Source organism: Macaca nemestrina, chromosome 4, assembly GCF_043159975.1.
Source record: "Macaca nemestrina isolate mMacNem1 chromosome 4, mMacNem.hap1, whole genome shotgun sequence".
Lineage (NCBI taxonomy): Eukaryota > Metazoa > Chordata > Mammalia > Primates > Cercopithecidae > Macaca > Macaca nemestrina.
The window spans coordinates 107,394,334-107,421,656 of record NC_092128.1 but is presented as its reverse complement, the minus strand read 5'-3'; the positions used below and the strand labels follow the sequence as shown (position 1 = coordinate 107,421,656).

General features: G+C 43.4%; 1 protein-coding gene across 11 annotated transcripts in view; it reads left to right on the top strand.

Moving 5' to 3' along the window:
• Window positions 1-27,323, top strand: part of LOC105497780 (engulfment and cell motility 1) — a 574,187-nt gene that overhangs the window by 522,767 nt on the left and 24,097 nt on the right. For all 11 annotated transcript variants that reach the window (XM_011769137.3, XM_011769131.3, XM_011769139.3 and 8 more), the window contains 2 exons: window positions 10,748-10,911; window positions 18,093-18,205. In XM_011769137.3, the coding sequence (XP_011767439.1) occupies window positions 10,748-10,911; window positions 18,093-18,205 (277 nt within the window). The remainder of the gene's footprint in view (window positions 1-10,747; window positions 10,912-18,092; window positions 18,206-27,323) is intronic.

Below are 27,323 nucleotides of genomic sequence, written 5' to 3'. Positions count from 1 at the left end.
GCTTATTCACAGGCATTGATGAGAGATCATCACAGTGACCATTGACCCCTTTTCAGGCCTTACCAATGAGTTGAGTGAAGAAGGGGCAGTGATTGAGTATCAGATTTGTTGGTAAACACCCTGAATGTTGAAAAGAATGCCTGTGGATATCATTTATTCATTAACAAAGACAAAAAGGATTTGCTAACCCTTCCTAGCATCTTGTGTTTTGGCATCATGATGGTGTAACTTGGAAACGAAAAATCCATCTAGTCTCAGTTACTTCTTCAATGGAATTCCTCCCCTGATTTTGGGGGAGCTCCCAGGGAAGTGAATCCACCATCCCCTCCCCACCAAGGACAGGCAAAACTTAGCTGCAAGAGAGCAGCACCCCAGGAGTTACTCCATGTAGTTTAGGAGACCTTCCATATGGGAGGGTCATTCCTTGTAACTTCAGAATGATTTGTAGAAGGCTTTGTTTTCACCCCATGTTTGGCGAAGTATGGACAAATTTGAACAGGCATTAGAAAAACCAACAGTAGCATGATTATTAAAAAGGTATAGCCATTTTCTCCCAATCCTGTTGGTGAGTTTTCCAGCCTTCTTTACAAGAAACCAACTCTATTTCTTTCTGCTTTTCCCCCACCCTGTCTCCTCAAGGTCACATGTTTTGAACTGACTTGCTTGACATGTTGTTTATTTAAAGCTGCGGATTAAATGCCACCCACTAATGTGATTTGCTTGGGCTTTGCCTGAGGCAGGCTCCATTAGACACTGGTGAAAATAGCTTCCTGTTGTCCAACCAGGTCCTTCGATTAGCTAACCAGCAAATTTAGCCCAAGTCCTCTATTTAAATAGAGAATCAAATTGAAATACAGCAATTGGGCTAAATTTAAATGGGGAAAAGCAGCTTTGTCACATGGCTGTTTGCCTCTTGATCTCTTGTCTCAAGAGCAGACTGCAAAGAGAAAGTGGTGACCCCAAACCTCACCTTTTCTGTCTCCTCTTTTGCATCAGGTCCGTGCAGATGCTAAAGAAAGTGAAAAGGATGTTGCTTACATAAACATTGTTCTTCAACTGAGCACTAATTGAGTTTAAGATGAATTGCTGGTTAATGTGTTTACCTATTTATTTTTACCAGTTATAAAGATGCCTTGAGCCCTAAATTAAAGTGCTTTCTCATGAGGTGCATGGCAGTTATTCATGGCCTGTGTCTGAGTCTTAGGAGTGGGGCAACACCCAGTGAGCACCTGTGCCGAACTGCAGGGTAAGGCATTGCATAACAAGTTATTTAGGGGTCTAACACCAGGGCCCTCAACACTCCCATTTTGGATTATGACCAGATTCTCAGGATGCTTGAAGCTGCCTGAGCATCACTGTCCCCTGCCATCCATTCCTGTTTCATTAGAAGCTGCAAATCCAAGCAAGGCAGTGGCAGCACTGGGAGCAGCTCCCTTCCCAACTGCTTCAGTGCCATCTGTTTGGCTCTCGAGGCATATTTGAAAAGTCACCTTTTATACTTTCATCACAGCCTGTCCTCAGGTTCCCCGGGCGCTGCCTGGATGCTGCCAGCTGCAAGCCTGACCTCTCAGGGTGGGCACTCGTTGCTGCCCACCTCTGATGGAGATTCTGGGAACACTGACCATCACTGCTGCCCAAGGAGGTATGAGCTACTTTGAAAGACGTTGGCTGCCCTTGCTAAAGCAGTCCCTACACAGTGCCTGATCCAAGTAGCCTGAGGCCCTCCACATGCCTCTCACTGAGGCAGCCCAGGGGGAGTGGTCTGGCCTCAGGTAGCAGGTGGTGTCTAAGGGACCCACCCAAGCAGGCTGAGAGCAGGCACAGTCCCCTGTCCGCCAATCTGACTGTCCCCAATGAGAGTACCAATCCTATCCATGCTGTCGGGAGGAGTTGAAGACCAAGTTTTAGGAGAACTGTGGGCAGTAACACACAGAGGACTCGGCTCTCTGGTTGGCATCTGTAAGTCACATTGGGCAGCACAGATGAAAGGGTGCAGGCCCTTTCTCCCTTTTCCCTGGAAGTGCAGTCATTCCTCCTTCCTACCTTCTTATGCTTCTTAATTCAGACCAGTTTTCCTCCACCCCAGCTGCGTATGCACCTCCCCTGGAGAGCTTTGCAGAACATGACCCGTGTCCAGAACCCATTCCAGGGTCAGAATCTTGAGGGATGAGGCCAGGCATAGACATCTCGTGAATTTTGTTACACAGTGAATGTTGAGAACCACTGGTTTTAGAGGCAGTTTCTTTCTGGTAGTCATTTGGTGAGCCCATTATTCATAAATTAAACAGATATTTTCTCAATCATTACTCTGTGACTGGACTGTGCAGGCTCTGGAGATGAGATAGTAATAAAGGAGGGCACAGGTCATATTATGGTACAGTCAGTGCTGTGATAGGGCTGTGATGGGAGAATAGGGACAGGAACCCTGACTTTGGGGGAAGTGTGGCAGGTCAGGAAGAATGATCAAGGATGGTAACATCTAGGCCTAGGATTAACAAATGAGCAGGGGCTAGAAGGAAGGTAGTAGTCATGGGTAGGAGGAAGGGCAAGAATGAAGGCACAGGAGTGAAGTTCAAGCACTGAGGGGATCCTAGTGAGACAAGATCGAGGGGTGCAAGGGCTCAGCCAGGTAAGGACATCTCTACGAGATGGGAAGGTAGACGGCAATGCATTGGAGAGGCTGGCCTTCACCCAAGAGGAAATGCTGGGCCCCTGCAGGGTTTAAACAGGTGAATGACATGATCAGCTTTGCATTTTGGAAATAAGCTGGCTGGAGTGAGGAGGAGCTGGAAGGGGCAGAGTTGAAGTAAGAAGGTTGATGGCTAAACCAGGAAGGGCAAGGGTCCAGGGAGAGGTCAGTGAGAATGACGTGAAGTAGAAGGAATAGATATTCAAGAGGCAAAGTCAACGTCCCACCACTCCTGAAAACTCTGATCCTCAGAGCAAAATTCCTGACTTTCATCAACATACAGGTTCCCAAGCTCAAGAAGTTTCATTATTTTGATCACTGCTACATCACTTGCCATCGCTTACCAAAGACACCCTCAGAGTTACATATGGTCACAAATCCAGGTATATGGCGCCCAGAGAACAAGACTTGAGTTGTCAGTGGTTTGCATTCAAGAATAACCCAGGAAGAATAAAACCAATGGAGAAAGTTTCAGTCTGTTGTTGACCATTGTTTTTCTCATAGCACTTAACTTCGTTTTTGATGTGATACACCATAAGCTTCGTGTTGGTTGGGTTGTGAAATGCTGTCCTAGAGAGGAAGACTTACAAGGACCTCACTGCCCATGCTAAGCACAGCACTGGCTTTGGCTCTAAATTAGGTGTCATCACCCCTTCGGGCAGATGCTTACAGGAGCTTAGAGCTCAGAGGGCCGTTAGGGACACACTGAAGAAACAGAGGCAGGAGAAGTTAATGACTTGCTGAGTTCTTTTATTACTGGACGCCAAGATTAGACCACACATCCTTTGTGAAATTCAGAGAAGCTTTTTTGCATTTATTAATGAACAAAGTGTTTTGAATTCATCTGGTATAATTGAGGACACATGATGAAATTGAGAGGAGCCAGAGGTTGCACACTGGCTGAGCTGTGATTTCAACGCAGTTTCTCTTCATTTACATTAAGGCTGACCCCACAGGACCCTAGACGAGGAGCCCCTTCACCAGGGGACTGCAGTGGTGGAACCCCAGTGAGAGGTGAGGCAGAAAAGAGCAAGGACAGGCCAGAGCATCTTCCGAGCCCTGAAACCATTCAGGCAAGAGTTGAGAATACTGTTTGATGAAAACACCTCTCTTTAATCTGTCGGAACCAATTCTGTTCAATTTGTCCTGAATATAATCTTGAACCACCCTGCATGTATTATAAAACACCCAGAGTCATCTTGTGAAGATTCGTAAGTTGTTTGCAAGCTGCAAGGAGATGATTTTTTTTTTGGATAAGATGTCTAGGACTGTGATTCAGAGGAAACGTCGTAACATATTGGGCATAATGCTCTACATCTCTTAATCCTAACTAAAGATTATTACCCCTACTTTATAGATAAGAAAACCAAGGTTCAGAGAAGTTGAGTGATTTGCCCAGCTTGTAAGTGACAGAACCAGACTTTGAAATGACTTATGCCTAACTATAAAGCCAGGTGTTGTTTTTATTTTACAGTAGGCATTGGCAAGCTACTGTTGCAGGCCAAATCCAGCCCACCACCTGTGTTTTGTAAATAAAGTTTTATTAGAACACAGCCATGCCCATTCACTGACATATTGTCTGTCATTACATAAGTTGCCATGGTAGAGTTGAGTAATTGCAGCAGACACTATATGGCTCACAAAGACTAAGATACTACTATCTGCCCTTAACAGAAGTTTGCTAACCCCTGTCTAAGCCTCACTGTCCTAAAATAAATTCAGAAACCTCAACTGCTACTCCTTGAGCCCAGACAGCACCTTTATTTTCTCTCTCCTTCGTGTTAATATGCATGACACCACTCAGCAAAGTGTCCTGCATGCATGGCCTGGCCTAGGTACTCCACTCCCTGATCTGGCAAAACTATAAAGTAAAACTATGTGAGTTTCCAGAAGCTGACCCAATTTTAAAGACCTCTATATGGAGGTAGGCCAAGGAGGGATCAGTAATTGCCCCTACCAGGTAAGCCATCAGTTTGTACCCTCACTTCTCACACTTTTTCTGGGCAAGGCCATTTCTCCACATTGTACCCTTAGAGTGTAGCCCCAAAGCGATCCCTGGCCTCTGGGAAATTATCCTTCCCACACATGAGCACTTAGGGTCTTCTTCCCCCAGACCCCTCTGCAGGCAGAATCTTTCCAATTCTTCGGTTGTTGTGAGCCTTCAGTCCTTTTGTTGTGTGTAAGGAACATTCCTAGGAAGAAAAATGGTCCAGCAATAAAGTCTCCCCCACATGAGTCATTTTTAGCTAGACTGGGTTGGCATCTGTTTTTCCTAAGACAGCCTTTTCTCCACCGTGAAGATAAATCAATTTAATGGACAACACTGATTGGGGGTAAACTGTACTTTTTTTGTAAGTATTGACCACCTGTTAGTGGCAGTGCCCAGTAGCATACACCATTGTACCTTCTCCAGAAACCCTTCACTTGGCTGTAGATCTATCGCCTTCCAGCTCTTTCCCTGGAAAGAAGCCCAAAATGACTGCTGGAGCCCTAAGACACCATCCCACAGCCACAGGCTTTGTTCTTTGGCTTTGTGAAAGTGTGCTTTATAAACCTTGCTGGCAGACTCATCATTCTGCTAAGGACTTATTTGTTGTGTCAATCTACAGATGAAAGGTGGGAGCCTAAAAGCCTCTGGCATTGCTCATACCAACCATATTACACTCTGGAATATATTGTATTAAGTAGTATGGGCCATCATACAAGTAAGAAATAGTTCCTGCCCTCCAGGGACTTACAATCTAGACAGCATGAAATGTACACCAATAACTAGCTTCACTGCTTGCTGGTGATATGACAAGACTCGCTGGAAGATGTAGATGCCATATGGAAGACTCAGAAGGGGTGCTGGATGTTTGCCGAAATCAGTGGTTCTCATACTTGAGCATGCATTAAAATCACCTAGAGAACTGTTAACATAGATTGCTGGGTGCCACTCTTAGCATTTCTGATTCAGTAAATCTGGGGTGGGCCCAGGAAGTTGCATTCCTACCAAGTTGTCAGCTGATGCATGTGTGGCCCAGGAATACCCTGTCCAAAATATTTTTACAGGAGAAGCTTCTTACATACGTAAATTCCTTCTGGGATTGTAAGGGAGCTGACATTGGTTGAGTGTCTAATATGTTCTCTTCAGTATATTAGGTACTTTGGCTATAATATTTTGTTTAGATTTCACAACACTGTGAATTTCATATTATTACTAGCACTCTACAATGAGCAAACTAAGGCTTAGGAAGAGGAACTTACATTTGCTAGATATCCAGTATGTACTGTAAAGGATGTGGGGCATTATCCAGTTTACAACTGTTTGAATTCTAAATGATTAGTACTCCTAGTTTAGGAGTGGTAAAAAAAAAAAAAAAATGAGTAAAGATAGTAAAAATGAGTCTGAGAGAGATTGAGTGTCTTGAGGAAGGTCAAAGCCCCAGGAAACATGCATGCTGGATTCAAAATCACGTGTGGTGTTCTAAAGGCTGAGAAGCTATACTGCAGCTAGTACCTGTCTGTTTGCCAAAAGCTACTAATGTAGACTCCAAAAGCATGTTTTCTTCCATGCTTGAAGCATGTACGTCCTACCTCCTTGCCTTTGCTCATGCTGGTCCTTCTGCTTAGAATTCCCTTCTCCCTCTACTTCACCTGAGTAACTCCCATTCATCCTCCAAGCAAAATGTTGTCTCAGCCATGGAGACTTCTGTAACATCCCCTCCTTACCCCAGCTAGAGCAGAAATAATGACTTCTTTATAAGCGTTCCAACATACTTTATATTATCAAATTCCTTCACAGACCCCAAAGTCCTCTGGTGACATATCCTTAGTTACAGAAACAAACAAACAAACAAAATCCAAAGTTTTCATTTTAGCCATCAAAGCCATCCCCCATCTGACCCAGCTTGCTTTTCAACCACACCTTGCAGCTCCACCTGATTTCTCCAACTAAACAAAACTGCGGAACACTCTTCCCCACCCACGGCTATGTTCTCCTTCCCCCTCCAAGACTTCACTCAGGCTGCTGCTGTCACCAAGAATGGCCCCTCCCCTGCACCTCAGCCTGTCTGCATGTGACCTTTCCACCAGCCCCGGCTAAAGTCCTGGTGCTATGCCCTCAGCCCTTTGGGAGGGCCTCCATAAGTGTTCGTGGAGTGAACCCCTTGCTCCCCTGTGACATCACGTCTTCCCTTGGGTGAGGCAAGTATGTGTCTTCCCACTGTCCCAGGCCGAGAGCTCATCCGGCGCAAGGCCTGCAGTGTCTCATCATTCCTTGCACTGAGTAGGTGCTCACAAAACATTTGTTTAAAAAAATGGATAAATGATGCTGGATGAAGCTTGTGGGTTAAAGGCAGGATGGGAGAACTGATTGGATGAGGAGCACATGTAGACTCAGTAGGTCTTGTGATAAAACACAGGAGCACATTTACATGACCAACAATGAGAGCAGGGACATAGGTGGACTTTGCCAGAATGCTTGATTACATTTAGGAACCTCCTATGCTCGTACCTTTAACCTGGTCTTCCAAGGAACCAAAAGAATTTCTTAATTCGAAGTACAAATGTCTTGTGGGACTCTCACTTTTTTTGTAATTTGTAACATTATTACAGAGAATATGGGCTAAGAAGACTCCAGAAACACACCACTGACAGGGTCCAGACATCGATTGAATGAGGGGGCAATACCAACAGCGAATGCAGATTCTAAGAGTGTGCTGTCTTTGATGTCTGTGGCAAAGCACGTACTGTAACTAAAAGCTTAATTCCATTGATTTTCTGATGCCTCCACAACACCGTCTGTGGGTTTTTCAAACAAATAGTAAAAGGTGTGATGTTTTCTAAGGAAGATAGAGTTAAGGATGGTGGTTGTGAATGTCTTGATTTGTGAATGTCTTTCACATGCGAAACAGTAACAGAGACATAAAGCTATCAGTTGTAAACCTTGTAGCTAAATTGCAAAGGCACAGAGGAATGTTTGACTTATGTAACTCTTTTGTCTTCTTAAAAAAATTAATGATACCTTTCACTGAGGTTATTTTCCTTGACATGCAGAGTGACCATAGAACTTCTCAGGGCTGGTGCCAACACAACTGTGAAGTGAAGTAGGTGAAGCTAGTCTTTCACTCCACCAACCTCTGTCCTGTGCTTTATACCCACTGCTTACATCCCTTCCTCTGGGGCCAGGTGCCTGCTTTTTCCTTCTCCCTATCAACCTAGTCTTAGGAAAAGTTCTATACTTTCTTCAAACTGAAGTATAAGTGATTTGGGGAAAATTCAAAGGATTATTCTATTTATGTATTCTTGCATCTAGCAAGGATCAAAGTCTTAAGCTAGAGGAATGGGGCTCTAGGAGTGGATTTTAAGCATAATCTATAAGTAGGAGTTAAAGAGTTCCCCACATTCCATAAGGGATCATCATGATTTCCATGCAGAGGTGCACCCATGAGCCTGTAAATGCAGGCGATTTTTAAAAGTCACTTGTTGAATTAACTTTGCTATTTCTATCCAGCTTCCCTCTCCTACTCCTCCCTTTCCCTGGACAATCTCAGCCCCACAGCTGGTCCTCCTCTTGGACATCACTGTATGTATTTGTTGGGATTCTTTGGTTGCAAGTGACAGGAACAGTCAAGCCATCATCCAAGCCATCTTCCAAAGGAAAAAAAAAAAAGGCTCTTGTAACCAAACAACCAAATGCAGGACTTGAATTACCTTTACAGTTGAACAAGGCTTAACTATTAACACTCTCTCTCACACACACACACACACACATCTATTGTCTTCTGTGTGCTTCTACCGGCATTAGTCTCATTATCTTCCCCTTTCCTAAATATGAAGGGACATAGTCTTACAGTTCTTAATTTGAGGGAAAGAGAGCATGCTTCGGATCTGCCTCAAGACAGAAAAGTCTGAGGCAGAAAAGTCTGGGGAAGGATGCTGATTGGTCAGCTCAGGTCACGTGACCACTTTGGCTCATTGCTGTGTCTAGGCAGATGTAGTGTAATCACCATTATCTCTGTGACATCCCCTTAAGAAACACATGACATGAGGGAATCACCTTCTTCATCTGTAAAATGAGGGGAGTGGAGATCGCTCTAAAACTCTTAGCTTTAACCTGATTCTGTTTGAAAATCATATCTTCATTTTTGGTATTCTTATCACTATATCTTTGTCTCTCATCATGTCCAACCTCCCACAAGAAAGCCAGATATCATTGGCAAACAGTAATGATCTCCTTGGCTCAATTCTGAGTCTAAGTGGGCAAAGCAGCACCCCCTATGGTGCCCCTCATATGATACAGCAAAGCATTATAGCTCAACTTTGACCAAATTTAATCATTTTTGCCACATGATGTTAGATGGTCACAATTTCCAAATTTGTCAAGCACTCCAAATTTGGCATTTTGCCTAAGTTAAAAAAAAAAAAACAGATCTGGTGAAAGATCAACTGGAAATTTGCCTGTATGACATTATGCTGGGGGCATGAAACAATGCTTATGCGACTAATTCCAATTCAGATGCAACCCAGGTTCAAAGCAGCTGATACACAGTGGTGTTCCAGATTATTCATTTATTTCCCTTCCCATGAAATGTCTTCAATGAAAAGCCTATCCACCTGCCAACAAAGTCCATCAGCCTGTCATCTCTATCGTTTCTGCACTTCTACTGTAATGATCCTTGGCCATGTCCACCTTTCTGAGACCATTAGTTCATAGAAGGCAAGAAATACATCATATGCATATTTGTTCAACATCTAGTCTATGCCAAATCCATCCTCTTGGGTTGCTTGGGATCCTAGGATTCAACTACATATGTGTGATTTGGGGCAAGTCATCAATCCTTTCTCAGTCAGTTTCCTTTTCTTTTACATAGTGGTAATGGCACCTCCACCGTATTGGAGGGAGGATTAAATAAGGTGATAAAGAGCAAACTGCCTAGCACAGAATTCAACATATAGCAGGGGTGCATCTGTCGTTTGCCTTATTTTTAAGTTCCCAAATGACACGAAGAATGGTGGCATGGGTGGCAGCATAGTCGGGTGTTTACAATCCTGATATCCAATCCCAGCTCAGCCACTTAACGACCAATGGTATGATTTTGAAGTTTCTTAAGGTTTCAAAGCCTCAGTTTCTTCATATGTAAAGTGGAGTTGATGGTAATATCTACCTCATAGATTTGAGTGGCTAAAGAAAGAAAACATAGATAAAGCACCTACCATAGCATCTGGCACATAGATTCCTATAAATGGTATCACTTGTTGCTATCATCTGTAATGGAGGGTGAAAAAAGAAGCAGCAAGATTCCACTCTGAGATGCTTCTGTGTTTTTTCTGGTCTTTTCCTGCTGTATGCATCCTGATGAAGATGAACCCACATTAATAGAGGCAGTGGTTAATTGCCTCCTTGTGGGCTAGCCCTGTCCTGAGGCAGAAAATTACCATATTCTTCTTTTTTCTTGAAGCTTCCAGTGGGATATGTCTGTTCTAATTTAATAAACCTCTTTTTTTAGCGCCTGGCTCAAAGAGGCAATACCACATGTACATTTCCAAATGCATAATTAGTATGAACACTCAGGCCCTAACTACATGGGGAAAGCAGTCTGGGAGAGGGGGGTGTGAGTATCTGTTCACATTCATTTGAAGCAGCGCCAACCAAACTTCCACAGTTAATTGTATCTCAGTGATTTTCTCCTGGAAAAAAATAATTACTATGCAGGGCTCTAGCTGCTGCTTGGCCTTCGTTCATTCCTGACTCTTGAGTTGGCATTGTTTACAATGTTGAGTCAGCAGCAGTCACATAATATGTCAAGCAAGTGGAGTCCGCCTCCCACCCCAAGATTCCCCACCCTACCAGTTCCCTGTTATCAATCCATTTCCTTTCTTGTGTTCCAGCAATACAAGAGAAAATGAAAGATGGGCATGATGGAAGTTTACTCTTTTGGAAAAGCACGCTCAAGGTTCATATTGAGCATGCATGCAGAGGGCACCAGGGAAGCAGGGAGCCCTTAACTCGGAAAGACTTTTCTGAATGGGAAAGGTCAGCCCCCAGAAAAATGATGGTTTTCCTTTCATCTGCAGGTAATGCAGGTGGTGAAGGAGCAGGTTATGAGAGCACTTACAACCAAGCCTAGCTCCCTGGACCAGTTCAAGAGCAAACTGCAGAACCTGAGCTACACTGAGATCCTGAAAATCCGCCAGTCCGAGAGGATGAACCAGGAAGATTTCCAGTCCCGCCCGATTTTGTAAGTTACCCCGTATTGACCTCTGTCTCCCAAAAGACTCTAACCCACTATTTCTCGAATGATTGCCTATCACGAAGCTGGGCTGTGCTGTGAGCTCCTCAGGGAAGGTCAGCAGAAGACATTCCGAGGGATCTCTTATTTAGTTAGGGGAGTCTCAGCAGCTCCTTGAGGAAGGGCTGGGCTGAGTGGAGTGGGCCAGGTGTTGGAAAAATGGATCTAAACCAGGAACTGGCCCCTTTAGTGACAAGTCTTCCAGGGATTTGTAGCTTAAAAGTTTGGACCTTTTCCAACACTTGGAACAATTTTTTTTCCCTTTGTCCAGTAAAACTATATTTCATGCGGGTGCCCTTTGAACAGCAAGACCTTCCGAGCCAGCCAGAGTGAGGCCCATCCATAGGTAAAGCAATATGAAAATGAAAGTAGCATGAGTCCAAATGAGTGGGAGTGAGAGCTTGAGAGGAAGAGAGTGAACTACCTCCTCTTTGCCCTGTTGGCACTGGTTGGCATCGCAGCATGCTATATGGCCTTCATGACTATGAACCTACAGTCCTACAGTGGGGAGGCAGCATGCCCCCCTTCACAGGACTTTGCAAGAAACGCCACTTGCAAGCATTGCAAAATTTCATGTATTCCAATCTTTAAAATGTTCTGAACTCACACATGAAGGGTATTTTGCTTGCTTCATCTTTTCTTAGAACTGCTCTGTTTCCCTTCCTTTGTCCTGTTCTAAGAGCTGGGTCAATTTTAAAGAGGGAAAAAATAGGGAAAGGCATATGTGTTTGATATTTATTCTCATTTTGTCCTCAGAAGACTGGACACAGCTTCTTCTGAGCTTTTGCATGAAGCCAACTTGTAACATAGTTTTAATTCTGAAGGCTATACTCCCCTACCACGCACACATGCTCTCTTTCTGTTTCTGATTCTTTCCCTTTTTGTTTGTTGACCTCCAGTATTTGACACTTCTAATGCTTGGCAATTTGTAAAGCACCCTTCATGCTATTTCATTTCTTCACATCCCTGTGAGATGGGCAGGCCTTACTCCCATGCAAAGGCCAGGATAGGCAGGTCTTATTCCTATGCAAACGCTAGTCTGGAGGGGTGAGCACCATGCTAACAAGTGGAGGAGCCAGGACTGAGCCTCAAGTCTATGACCCCTCAGCTAATATTTTGTTTGCCCTGCCCAAGCTTCTTTGCAATGTGAGAGACTGAAATGAGGTTTAAAAAGTGCACAGGTCTAAAAGGACAATAGCTAAGCAGTAATATCTGTACATTTGTTTTCCAATCTTAAGAAGCACTGTTAGAAACTGTGGAGTAGAACCCTGCAGACTAGTTGGCATGAAGTCAGTCAGCTGGGGAGGGAAAATGCTTCCAAGGTGCTTTGGTTTCATCATTGCAAAACCTAAGTCATACCTGCATAAGCATCAGCTAGCCTTGACAAGAGGTACTGCTGGGGTTTTGCATTGGTCCTCAGCCAGAAGACGGTAACAGCTAGAAACACCAAGCAGGATGCACTTTGGATAAGTGACTGGCTCCTCAGAGATGCAGTTTCTCACCTGCAAAGAGGGACAATGGCTCCTTGCCCCATCCCAGGGCCTACAGTATACTGGATTTCATAACATGTTTCAGCAGATGTATAAACATAGGACACTTTATTATGCTTTTGATAATAAATCTTAAAACCTGAAGGGAGACTTGTGGAATCAATTCCGTTAAAGGCAAGTGACTCTGAATTACATTTGATGAATTATGTTTGACCTTGACTTTTTTCAAGTTAAGACTGTTAACCTCATGGCAAGTGCGAACATTTTACTCCTACTTTGGCTTTATATCTTCACTTCCTAAGACTTTGCCTGTGACATTCTGAAGTTTCTTTCCCCTTGTATTATAAGATGCTCTTATCTTTGAAACAATCCAAATATGAAGGGAATCTTCTGCATGGATGTAGCTTTTGCATCATCCCTCGGCCAAGGACCGAGAAGTACCATGGCCCACTGGAGGTCTTGATATCTGTAGCTGCATATCTGTAGCTGCAGCAAAGTCACAGAGAGTGGTTAGGAGCCACAGCATTTAAGCAGGAGGGCCAGGGACCAGTTTGATATTTACCCCAACCTCTGAAACCGGCAGAGGGTAGCTGCGGTATGTTTTGCCTATTAGAGTGATCTACTAGACAGGAATTCATTATGGGGTTACATGAAGTCTAACTTCTGCCAAAATGGCTCACACAATAAACCCAAGTCACCTAAGAGAAAGGAATAGAGGAGTAGACCATGTATGCTTGTTTTCATTCATTTGTTCATTTCACAAACATATATTGAACAATTCCTACATGCCAGGCCCTGCGCAAGGTGCTGGGGGCAGGCAGAGACCCAGAGACACTTGGCCTCCTTCTGTCACAGGCTAGGATTAGGGGTGGCGGATTTACCATAGACTGGGCTCAGTGCTTAGTTACACAAAGAGCACAGAGGAGATGGATCTAACCCAAGCTTGAGGTTAGGATATTGGGATTTTTGAGCTGAAAATCACCCTTAAGGCCATCCAGTTCAAGCTTTTCATTTTGCAGACAGGGACAGCAACTTGACTGGGGCCTGACCACCAGTGGGGAATCCCACTGGCCATCAGGCTGCCTGCTGCCTCTGTGTATGCCACACACAGCATGGTGGCAAACCTCAGCTCCATGCAGACCACTTGAGCTGTTAATATACCCTGTTGTTATAAAATGGTTATGTTTCCTGAGAAGAAAAATGTAAACTCCATGTGAATAAATATTTTGGGGAATATATATTCAGTGGGTTGAAGAAGCTCTGTTTTATTTCTTAGCTCTTGACTAATTGTTTCAAAGAGGAGGTATTTGTTATGTCTTATTTAGTGCAACTTACCAAGGAAGATAAGTCCATCCACACAATTAATCGGAGTTAATGGTTATAAAAAGTTTGAATAGTCCAAAAATGGATCATTTAACACTATGTTGGAAAGGAAGGGGAGATGCGAGGACAAACATCAGTGAAAGCAGTGAAGCAAAATGTGTAAAACTTCGACCCAGTTTGCTATCAGACTGACCTGGGGTCATTTACAAGTGTGGCTCTGTAAGCAAGTTATGTAATCCATTCTAAGCCTGCTTTCCTCATCTCTAAAAATGAAGATATCAGAAGTGTCAAAGTGTCTACATCACCGGATTGTCATAAGGATTTGACAAAGTAATGCATGAAAAGCACTTATCATATGCCCGGGCCTTAATATTCACTTGAAGAAATGTTCTGTCTTACTAGCCTGTAATCAGAATTTAACAAGTTGTGATACTGTTGATATGTAAATGATAAAACTGACACTGTGCATGTATTTGTAGTAATATATGCCTCTCCCTTGTCTTAGAAAGTACAACAGAAATCAGTGGGAAAGAAAAGCAAAAACAAAGCCAGGAATAAAGCTGATGCCTACCCTGCAAACCTGCATCCTCGCTAAAGATCTGCCACATGCTTCACTCAGAGCTTTCTCATAACCAATGCGAGGGAGACAGTCTGGTCAGTTATACAATGTTCAGTGTTCAGACAGCTGACAAATATCTAATGAGCGCCTGCCACGTGCCAGACACTATTCTATGTGTTGGCAATTCAGTAGTGAAGAGAACAGACCTATTTCTTGCCCCCACAGTGATTATATTTTAGTAGGGAGAAAAAAGGCAATACACACAGTGAATAAGATGATAGCATGTTAAGAGGAGATACATGCAGTGGAGGCACAAGGCAAGATAAGGGAAATAGAGTGCAGTTTTAAATATGTTGGTTAGAGTAGCTCTCTAATTAGGATGGTGCCAATTGAGTACAGACTTGCAAGGGACTAAGGGAGCAGGCCATGTGGGTATTTGGGAGAAGGGTATTCCAGGCAGAGAGAACCACCAGGGCAAAGGCCCTGAGGTTGGAGAGGTCTGGGTGTTTAGTGAATAAAGAGGAGGCCAGTGTGGCTGGAGCAAAATAACTGAGGGGGAGAGAGCAATGGAAGGTGAGGCCAGAAAGGTGCAGGGAGCTCCATTACACAAGGCCTTGTTGGGGAGCCATTGGAGGGTTTTGAGCAAAGGAATGATGTGATGTGACTTAGGTGTTTAAATAATCTCTCTATTACTGTATTGGAAATAGACTCTAAGAAAGCAAGTTTTTGGAAGCAGGGAAATCAATGAGAAAGCTATTTTAATAACCCAATCAAGAGGTGATGAGAAATGATTATAGTGTACTGAAAATGAGATCCATTTTGAAGAGAAGGGACAAAGGTATTTCCTGATTGATTAGGAAATATCTAGGGATGTAAGAGAAAGAGAGAAGTCAAGGATGAACTCCTGGTTTTGGGCCTTAACAACTAAAGGACAGACCAAGTGGAGCAGGGGATCAGAAGTTCGGCTTTGGATATATGAAGCTACGAGACGTCCAATTAGACAGTCAGACAGCTGAGCTTGGGGTTCAGCAGAGAGATGGACAGTGGGTAGTTGCTCAGTAGGGCAGGCCCCAAGTCAAAGAAGGAATCTCACCAGTCTAATGGTGCTGTCTGCCTTCTGTGTATAGCAGTGGCCTTACTGGACCTGAACTTGAAATTGTTTTCCAGAAACAGTGCTAGACTTTGAATTGCTCTTCACACACTCTTTAAATCCTTTCTCCTTTAATCTTCTTCCTTTTATTTATTGGCAAGGCCTTTGGATAGAATGAGAAAGATATTTATCAAAGCAAAGCTAGTAAACCCATAGCTCTGGCCTGATTGACCCCAAGCTCAGAATTTCAAAAGCCAGTTGTAGCCCATGAAGCTATTACCTGGCTTACCCCAGAGGGCAGATATCAGCCACAGAAACATACTGTAGGGCTTACTTATGTTTTCTTAACGTGTGTGAATTCTACGGCTACTGAGTCCATTTGCCAGGAAAGAAGAAATTGCTTCGAAAAAGAAAGAGCTGGTGGGCACCTGCTATGAGCCAGGTAGTGCAATAGAAGGAAAGAGCTGTCTCGTTTCCTTCGTTGCCTGGTCACATTTTGGAGTCCTTGGGGGCTTATAACAAAAAAAAAAAAAAAAAGGAGTAATTCTTGTAGCAGCAGATTCTCTTATTCTGATAGTGCATCCTCACAATATGGTTCCATGATGAAATGTGTTGTGGCAGGCACCTCTGGGTCTTACACGAAAAAGTCATAAAGCATCAATTAAGATTACTCAGAATTCCTTCAATGGTTTCCTTCTCTTGGTCTTCATCACTGCATCCTCTGCTCCATTTTAATAACTCAACCCTGGCCTAGTGAAACTATTATTTAAATATATATATCTATAACCTAAGAATTGATGAAATTCCAAAACTCTTTCTCCCAGATTTTCTCCATCCTCTGGTACCATGTCTTTGTGTGCACCCGGTCACCTGGACTTGGAAGTTGATTTATAAATAAAGTGATTTATTGCTGTGTGCAACTCCCTGGCAGATACCAGCTTTCTTTTCCACTCAGTGCAGGGTTCATCAAAGCTGCAATTTACTGAGTCCATTTTAGACGAGCTACGCGCTGATAATAAATAGTTTAGTGATCTGAAAGTCTGAAATGAGACCCTAAGAGACCTGTACAGGGAAGACTTTACAAATGTCCCAAACTATTATTAGGACTGAATTTCCATATTATGCTTTATAGATGTTCAGTTGCAACAGTATCAAATGAGAGAATGTTTGAGGGCACTTAAGCCTCAAAAAAATGTGTTAATGGAGTACTAGAATACCCTGTTAGATGGCCTTATCCTTTTATGTAACTTTTTTCTTTTTTCTGATGAGTAAATCAAAGCAGTTTGCACAAGGAAAACCTAAGTCTGTGCCCATATTCTACACGTAACCTCTGTGAGTTGTTTCCCCTTCTGTAAGATGGGAATGATGAAATTAATACCTTCCCCAAAAGATGTTATTTTCAGGAGGGAGGGGAAGAAGATTAAATGAGCTAAAACTGCATATTGCGCTACCCGGCTCACAGTAGGTGCCCAACATGCATGAGTCCCTTTCTCGCCTTGGAATGGAGCACCATGTGAGAACAGGTTGCTGGCAGTTCAGCGTCAGGGCAGGTCCAGAGTTAAGGTGGAAGCTGATGAATGTGTGAACCTTGACTACAGGGTAATATAGGCCTATGAACTGTTTGGCTTGAGGAAAGGAGAGAATGTCACCAAAGCAAATTCAGTTGTGCCTTACATTCCTGCTCAGTGCTTAATAAAGACTTGTACTCTGTCTCATTTGGGAGTCACAGCAGGAAAGATTCTTATTCCCATTTTATAGATGAAGAAACTGAGACTTAGATGAGCTACGTGAAATGCTAGTCATGGGGGCAGAGCCTAGACTGAAGCTCTAGTCTTCTGACTTGTAGATCTATGTTCTGGCCAATGCTTCTTAGAACACTGCTGTGAGGAATGGGCTCTGGGTCTCTCTGTCCAGCTTCAACTAGAATAGTTTTGGCTTTACTAGACTCAAATGCTAGGGTGCTATGTAAAATTTCCTGTGATAAAAATTTCTGCTCTAAAAAAAAATAAAACCATTTCACTCTATCATGATATCTTTGCAGCATAATGGATCTCAAACTAAATTATATTGCATTAGCCTGAGACAAGATGCAAATAATCTTTCATTTATCCCATGATTATCTCAGTCTCTGTGGGCTAGAATCTGGGACAGTGTTGTCCCCATTTGTGAATGATGGAATTCGAAGCAAAAGTGGTCCTGTGGTTTGCTCACTATACAGTGTTTGCTGTGGAATAGTAATCGTGTGATTGCCTAATAAGCCTGTTTAATCATCACAAATACAGTCTCAGAGTTTACCTGGTACAGGGGAAAAAAAGTTGACCAAGGATTGATTGTCTTAGCAGTGCTGAATGGATTTTTGTGTAAGTTTATATCTGTGGCTTTGGAAAATAAAAGAAGAAATTTCTCAGGACACTTAGCTCCAGAAAAACATCACTAAAGTGACTGGTGCTTTGTGGAATTCTGTAAATGTCACAGAATCTATTGTGGTGTTGTACTTATGCCCCTGGCCACTGACTCTTAATAAACACTTCTCTAAAGCGCCAAGTTGGAGGTATTAGATGGTCATGAAAAGATGCACTTGTTCTCCCCTGCCCATCTGCCCATGATGCCCACCAAGCCACACTCTGTTTCTCAAGGCATGCTGTGGAATGTGTTTTTCCTCTAACAGGGAACTAAAGGAGAAGATTCAGCCAGAAATCTTAGAGCTGATCAAACAGCAACGCCTGAACCGCCTCGTGGAAGGGACCTGCTTTAGGAAACTCAACGCCCGGCGGAGGCAAGGTATTGTTTCTGGGGACACTCCAAACTTGGATAGGGTAAACAGTGGCCTGCTCCCTGGAGCATCACAGGGGTGTGGTGTTGGTTTAAGGGTAGGCCATGCAGCATTGTACTCAGGACAGGAATAGCAGTCCAGGTCATTTCTGCTTCCCATGCACATCCAGAGAGAATCAAAGTCCACAGTTACCAGAAGAGCCACAGAAATGAAGAGCCATTCCTTGCCATTTAGTGCCACAAAACTGCTAGTGGTGGTGTCAACAATAGCTGACGTGTATATGAGCCTACCATGTGCCAGGTGCTTCTGAAACTCTAGTCTTCTGACTTCCAGATCTGTGTTCTGGCCGATACCTGTTACAATGCATTACTTTATCATGCATTTTATCCTCACCATAACCCTAGGAAGTAACTACTAGGATTATGCCCAGTTTACAGATTAGGAAATGGAGGCACTAAAGGGCTAAGAAACTGGCCCAAAGTCACAGAAGAGCAAGGATTCAAACTCCACAGCTCCAGGACCCTTCCTTTTAATGACTCCCCTTGGTGCAGGAGAGCTTGCACCCACTGTTGGGTTTGATCTTGAAGCTTTCAGCGTGGATGGCCCTTATTGTCAAATCCCCCACACTGCTTCTCTTCTAGGACAGAATTATTTCATATGGGGATATAAGTAAGTGAACTAAGATAGGGTAGCATCACTTACATAATTTCTCAAGACAGATTTCTGAATTGTCTCTATAAATTCTAACTTCAAAATGTCAAATCCAAATGAATGTCAAAAGACTAGACTCAACAGGTGGGAAACATGTCTAGCTGTTTCTTTCCTGGACAAGTAAAGCACCCTTGACTGTTTTCTTGCTCTCTTGACATGCTGCTGATTGCACAGCTAGAGTCTTCATACCACACACTCCTAGAAGCAAACAGCCAGAACATAAAACTGTAAAGTAAGATTTGGGAAGAGGCAAAGAGATTGAAGAAGAGGCAGGAGCAAGCATAGGCATTAGCAACTATACTAAGAACACCAGTTATGGCCCAGGATAAACTTTGGCAGATATTTTGAAACCTGCTGAATGCCCTGCTCAGCCACAGAGCTCACCCACTAATGACAAAAATCATTTTGTGTTTGTCAGCTGAACTCATCCCCCGGCCATTTACTTTAACTGTCCTGTGCTGCATATTCAGTAAATTGGAAGTGTTTCTCATGTCACCATTAAACATCACATTGAGGAACTTCCGAAGGCAGAACTTCCTGGAGGAAGGAAAATGCAGTTTCTTCACAGAGGATGAGAAGCTCTTAGAGTGAATTTCAGGCTGAGCCTCGGGAGAGGACAATAGGCAGAATAATAAGGGCTGAGTTACAGAGAAAGCCTCCTATTAGTGAGAGCAGTGGAAGAGGGAACTCCTCCCTCCCGTTCAGCCACTGAAGGATGAGTTCATGCCCTCCTCTCATCGCATTCCTTGCATCAGGTATCATGTCGGAGTAAATGGTGTTCCAAGAAGACCACAGGGCTCAGTGGCAAGGACATAGCCCCAGAACCGGGCAATGTGGGTGCAGTCTTGCCTCTACACCTGTCCAGCTGTGTGACCTTGGGCAGTTTCCCCATCTGAAATGGGGATAGCAATGCCTGTCTCCTAGGGCTATCGTGAGGAAGAGAGGTGATTATGAATGTGGCAACAATAAACAACAAGAAAAGGGAGCTACTATTGTTCTTTAAGATTGTGTAGGAAAAAAGCAGTGAGCCAGAGTGAGTGGACTTGGTGCTAGGCTTCTCAGTTCTTTAATGAACCATCTAGGTGTCTTTAGAAGGACACATGACCTCTCAAGGCCCCAAGTTCTCATCTGTAAAGTGGGAGGACAGGATTAGGGGATCCAGGAGCTCATTTAGTCAGAGAGCCGATTGTATGCCCTGATGTCTTTTTTGCCTTTGGAAAAAATCAATGTTTGGGATATACTGCCCCCATAAAGATGATTTATAAGATTTTTACTTACTTGACATTGGGCAAAGGACACAGAAGTTTGGGGATGGGAAATGGCAAATAGACACCCAATGCTTCTACTGCTGCCCAGCTAGAATCCCTCACAACCTAGCTCCTAGCACCAATTTAACCTTCTAGTCTACTGCGTCATGAGAATTCCCTGACTAGGTTGAAGTGGATGGGTTCTATCAGAATAATCCTGTTTCTAGATGTATTAATTAACAGCGTTTTTGTTGTTGTTGTTGTTGTTTAAAAAATGTTAGTCCCGTATCTGTAAATTTTTCCAATTTTCTAATAATGAACTACCTCCTGAACAAAAAAATATTAGCATCTAGATTATAAATTTATGAGTTGAGCTCCCTAGGGAGCATGACCATCTGTGTTTAATACAAAATCATCCTTCCGAGTGCAAAAAGGAAGGCTTTTTGGTATTTGGTAAATGGATTTGAAATCTGGTGACTGGTTCTGTGCTTAAAAATAGGGATTCAAAGCAGACTGTGCTGAAATTGGTTTCCTATCACCCCATCAAAACATTCCATTTAGATTTACACAGATTAATGAGAACATGACATTTTTAATCCCTTCAAAAAAGATGCACTTCTACATGAGACCTCAGACTGGGATGGACAACTGCCTGCCAGATGTCATCACAGGTTCAAGAGCAGACACTCCCAGTGCAGGAGCCAGCAGCATACTCCCTTTAAACTTGTCTGACAATGAATAGGATACAGATGAGTGAATTTTTTTTTTTTTTTTTTTTTTTTTTTTTGAGACGGAGTCTCGCTGTGTCTCCCAGGCTGGAGTGCAGTGGCGTGATCTGGCTCACTGCAAGCTCCGCCTCCCGGGTTCACGCCATTCTCCCGCCTCAGCCTCCCAAGTAGCTGAGACTACAGGCGCCCGCCACCACGCCCGGCTAGTTTTTTGTATTTTTAGTAGAGACGGGGTTTCACCATGTTAGCCAGGATAGTCTCGATCTCCTGACCTCGTGATCCACCCGCCTCGGCCTCCCAAAGTGCTGGGATTACAGGCTTGAGCCACCGCGCCCGGCCGAATTTTTAAGTAGTTAACTTTATAAGGGAAAATATGAAAGAACTTACAGTTCTACAGAACTGGAAAGTGATGGAACAAATAGAGAGTACTCGACTATGCCACCTTTGGCTAGAAGATCCCTGAGTTGATACTTAGCGATCCTTCTGCCTGTCTCATGTGCAACTCTGCTACTGGAAGAGTCAGATGCAGACATTTACAGATCTGGGTTTCTGGGAATTCTAACCACATTAGAACTGGGAGGTAATATTTCTCAAAAGACACAATCCGCTGGGCTGAAGTCCCTGCTCCCTACTCACTAGCTGGGTAGCCTCGGGCAATCTGCTCAATGTCTTTGTGCTTCTCTTTCTTCTTCTTTCAAATGGGGATGATGTTAGTTCCTCTATCAAATAGCCGTAAGGGGTAAGTAAAATTATACATCTATAGCACTTTGATGCTGGGCAGATTATCAAACATTCATTGATGATGTTGGCTATTAATTTTAGCTCGTAGCGCCTCACAATATAGAATTTTTTTTTTTTTTTTTTTGGAGACAGAGTCTTGCTCTGTCACCCAGGCTGGAGTGCAATGGCATGATCTCGGCTCACTGCAACATCTGCCTCCTGAGTTCAAGCAATTCTACTGCCTCAGCCTCCCGAGTAGCTGGGATTACAGGTACCCGCCACCATGCCTGGGTAATTTTTTGTATTTTTAGTAGAGACGGGGTTTCACCATGTTGGCCAGGCTGGTCTTGAACTCCTGACCTCAGATGATCCACTTGCCTCACCTCCCAAAGTGCTGGGATTACAAGCGTGAGCCACTGCACCTGGCCAGAATATAGATTTCTAAACACAGGAGGTGGAGTGGCATTGGAGGCCACTAACCTGCATCACTCCACTCTCTCCCCAAGCTTATACTTACTGACCATGAAGTATAAGCCCTGGTCACAGAATCCTTGGCATGGAAATTGCCTGGCTTCTGTGTTCCCTGGACTCCTGCAGGAGAGATTTCAGATGAAACCCCAGAAGTTGTCTGTGTTAGGGACACTGTATGAGTCCATTCTCGCATTGCTGTAAAGAAATGCCTAAGACTGGCTAATTTATAAAGAAAAGAGGTTTAATTGGTTCATAGTTCTGCAGGCTGTACAGGAAGCATCACAGCTTCTGCTTCTGGGGAGGCCTCAGGAAACTTCCAATCATGGTAGAAGGCAAGGGGTGAGCAAGGAACTTCACATGGCCACAGCAGGAGGAAGACAGGGAGAGGGGAAGTACCACACACTTAAATAACCGGATCTCAAGAGGACTTTATCACTATACAGTACCAAGGGGAGGATGGTACTAAAACATCCATGAGCACTCCGCCCCCATGATCCAGTCACCTCCCACCAGGATCCACCTCCAACACTGGGGACTACAATTCCACATGAGATTTGGTGAGGACACAGATCCAAATGATACCAGCCACTATTTGCTTCATGAGAATCTGTAGGCTCAAGAACTGCCCTCTACTTCTCTTGTATTTCAGAGATGAAGGTCTTTCAGAATCACTTGCATTGAATGGCCTTGGTGAGAGTCCAGGGCTAACATTGGAAATCATTTCAAGAAGTGATAACATGAAACCTCCTGCGGAGGACAGTGTCTGTTTGATTGACTGGCATTCCCTAAGTGCTGACATGACAGGCTTATCTTGGAACTCAGTGTTGGGCAAAATGCATGCCTACCACTCCTGCCAACAAGGCTGGTATATCTTACATTGCTCTGGAGGCCCCGTCAGAAGACCTAGAGCCAAGTGGTGTGTTCGGGCACAGTAACCATATTGCCCTGTTGTGGGGAGCAGGTCATTCCTTTCTCCATCCTTGGTTGAAATTTTATTTTAATATTTTGTTACAAAAAGGCAGGTATAAATAAATACATATTTTCAAATTATGAAAAGCCAGTTCATTTTCAGGAAAAAAAAAAAGGCACTTCCCAGTAGGTCAGAATAATGCATAATCATTGTTCCCAAAAGATGGAGGGACAGTAGTGTGGACGAGAGGGACTACTATTGACTGGAAGAGCAGGAAAGTACAAATATGTTTTGAGAACCAATTCTGGAAGATGTAGGATCCATACTTTATGTGTATTTTACTCATATAATTATGACCATTATACTTATGAAGAACAGGGATTTCTGAGGTTTTTATAATTAGGCCAAGGCCCCGAAGCTAATAAGAATCAGAACCAGGTGTGTCACCCAGGTATGTGTGACTTCAAGGCATCTGTTAGACCAAATCATCTTGAAAAGTACCTGGGGACTCAGGGGTCATTTGCTGTGAGCAGCTGTGTCCAGGGAGGCAGAATTCAGAATCAAAACACAAATCTGTCCTTTTAAAGAAAGCTCAGTGAAGTGAGAAAGATTTGATGCCCTTCGTCAGTATCGATAGTTGTTTCCCTTTTTTGCACCAACAAAAAAAATCTTAGATCTCATCACCCGAAAGATGACATTTCCCTTTAAACACATTGCTGGGTCCCTCTTGTTTTGTGACTTGGAAAGGTTGGACCTTAGGCAGAAAGCTGACCTTGTTCTGAACACACAGAAGACTTGGCACATTTTAGGTTATCCTTGGGAAAATTCAGAATCCTCATGGAAGTGTTCTAAAGACATCTTTTACAAAAACCTGTTCTCCTCCCTAATATGGGACTCTTAGGGCCCCCGGGGTCAGCCCCCAGCTGCTGACAGCGGGCTCTGCACTCAAGACAAAGATGTGTCCTGATTCCAAGGCAGTCTTGGGGCTTGGTTCTTGCTGTGCCCTGTGTCTCACTGAACTGGCTGGCATTTCACACCTAGCAGTGGTTGCTACTGTTCACCTTGCTGGGCTCTCCCAGAGACCTGGGGACCAGCCCCAAGCTTATCTTCAGCCTGGATGATGAAAACAGACAGTGGGCTACACTATCTGATAGAACTACCTATGGCTGTTTAAGTTACTTAAAATGAAAGAAAATTTATAATTTGTTTTCTTAGTATTGGATAAAACAGATAATAGAGAATTTCCATCATTGCAGGAAGTTCTGTTGGACGACACTGCAAAAAATTACAGTTGACAGTGGTTATTAGCTCCATAGCAATCTATGTGACATTGGGAATAGCTTTAATCAGCCCTTCTTACCAGGCTCGTGAGCTGTGGAAGCAGCTTTTCCCTCTTATCCTTCACACACACACACACACACACACACACACACACACACACACACACACAAGATTGAAACACAAAATTCTCCCCATATTTTGTTTTGGGTTTGGAGACCAAGCCTGGCTATTAACATACTCTCATTAGTCATTGACTGGAAGACCTCCATATTAACTCTTATTTTCACCTAAATGCTAGTAAACAATCTTTGGTAATGTTCTCACTGCTTCCTGCTAATTGCTTTTAGTGATGCAACTCACTCTTTCATCGCCCAGAGGGATAAAGGAACGAGTAACATCATGCTGGGGTTTGAAAGGAAAATACACATTTTTCTTGCCATAAAAGAAACTGCAAATCAAGCTGCTGCTGGTGGCTGACACTGAAACTGTCTCACCCAACATGTCGACGCACTGTGCTGATGCTATCCTTGTAGCGGCTTTCCCTTCAGGACAGAAATACACAACGTCTAAGCCTTCCAAACCTTAGGACTCCCGTTTTACTGTGAGGAAGATACTGGCTGAGTAGCCTCCCATTTGATTATGAGTCAAGACAAGTTTCTCAGCCTTTTCAGCCCCTTTTTCCAATATTTTGCCATCCATCCAAGACTTTCTAATTGGTGAGGAGGAGTGGAACACATCACTTATATCTGTGATGTACCGATCTTTTTGCTTTTTATCATTTTAGTAGTAGACAGAAGAAAAGAAACTTGTATAGGATAAGAGAATAGAGGTAGGAGGAAAACCAGGACAAGATGGTGTCATACAAGTCAAGGGAATTTAAGCTCTGGAAAGGAGGAAAGTCTGTCTGCTGCAGACCCTTTGAGTTTTCTTTAAACAAACATCAACTGCAACTTTGCAAGGAAGATGGCTGTTTTGCCTCTTGAAACTCTGATAAATAGCCACTGTTCTATAATCATTTCCAAATGTAAAAATGTGTTGCACAAGAGATTTCTGCATTCCTTTTTTTCTCCATAGGCTAGCCAGAGTTACTGATTTGTCCCAGTTCCTACTTCCCAGACCTGGGAAACAACATCTTTCTCTCTTAGCTGCCATGAAGAACTGAGGGAGCTCCTTTTCCTTGAGCTCGTTGGCCTTGTCTTTCATGTCTGCCTTCCATTCTAAAGATGTTTCACTACACCGAGTAGAGTGCTGTGTGCATTGTAGACAGCCACACAGCAAGTATTCATTGGATAAACAAATTTATCCTGAAAGTAGAGCAGCAAAATTTTTGAAATCTTACAAATCAATATATCTTACATGTGAATATTAAGCTGTGCAATTTACTCTACAATAATGTATGTTTGTATTATACTGTGCACCAGTTAAATTTCTTAATTCCTCTCCTCAAAATCAATTGAGTGTCATTGATCTTGTTTGATTGTGACACATTGGCTTGGCTTCAAGTCCCACTGCTGACCCCTAGAGTTTACTTACCCCAGCTCGAGAAGTAAGGGATTCCTATAAAGCACAGGCTAAGATTTAACTCACAATAAGCCCAGCATGTCCAAGTACTACTTCTCACTGTCTTCCTTCCCAGCCTCTATCACCCTTTAGTTGCTCACTTAGCCAAACATATCACCTAGATGCAGCAAGGAAAGGAAAACTTTATGGCAGATTTCTCCAGCTGGCTTTCTGATCATCACAGCCACGAAGGGCAGGGGAAAGAACCTGTGCGGAGAGGCAGCTGCCACAGGCCCCCAACAGCACTGTTGACGTTCAGAAAGCCATTGCCTCCTGCTCTGGAATTCACAATTCCTGTTGTGAGTTACAAGTCAAATTCCCAAAGTTGCTGTCCTCATGGAAAACCCATAAGTACACATTTGCCTAATTTAAATGTCTGTGAATTACTCAGAGAATAACTGTTTTCTCCCTTTGAAATGCTCTCCCAGCAAAATGACCCATGTTTGGTATATATATGGCATAATTTTGAAACTTAGCAATTTCAAATGTTTTCCTAGCTGTTAAATGACCTTTTTCCTGCTCAATTTTTTCCACCAGAGTTCAGATTCCTTTAAATCTGTGGATTGCTGTATTCTGACTATGCTTCGGAATTCTCAAACCCTATTTAAAGACAAGGAAGATAAGAATCACAGAGACGCTCTCCTTTTGTGGATCAAATTTGGGCATTTTCTTTGTTCATTGTGTGGCTTTTACTTCCATTCTTAAAACTTCTATTTCTATTAAAAGAATCATAATTAAACCATGGGTTTGCAGTGACAGCAATTTTAGAGAGAAAACCACTTTTCTTAAAATATAATGAAGAGCTTTTTAGTCAGAGTGGCTTCAAAACAAATTATATTTCAGGCACAATAATGAGGTAACTTGGCCAAGGCCTCAAAGGGTACCAACCGCACAGTGGCGCAAAGGGGCTTGTAGGTGACAGACACTTCTTGCCTTAGGCATTTTGATCAGGTCCCCTTGGGTCTTCATTTATCAGCTTAGCCAACACCAACTGTGCAACTTTTATGTGTCAGACACTGTGCCAAGAGATTGGGACATTGCAATTATGAAGACAGTGACTGTCAACAGAGAGACTGAGAGTCTTCCACACTGTCAGGGCTGGAGTCCTCTTCTCCTATCAGTATTGTTCACAGTACACCCTCAAGGGCAAGTTGCTTACCTAGGGTCTGTAGCAGATAATGGGAAATACTAAGGTGTTAACATTAGGCTCCAATATTGCCAGTCCAAGCCAAACTGGTGGTGCAAAGGAGACTCTAGAACATCTCAGAGGATGGGGAGAGGCCCTTCAGCTGCAGGGATCAAAGGGGGCTTCCTGGAGGAGACAGCTGCACAAGCATTGCTGTCACAGTTCAAGTCCCTAATCTATAAAAAGTGCTCTTTGCCTCTTTCTTCCTGCCTCATAGGCTTACTCAAAATTTCTTCTCACTTTTGAGAGACTGAGGCAGTAAAGTTGAGGAAGTTGTTTATAAGAATGATCCTAATCCCCTGGTCATGCCTA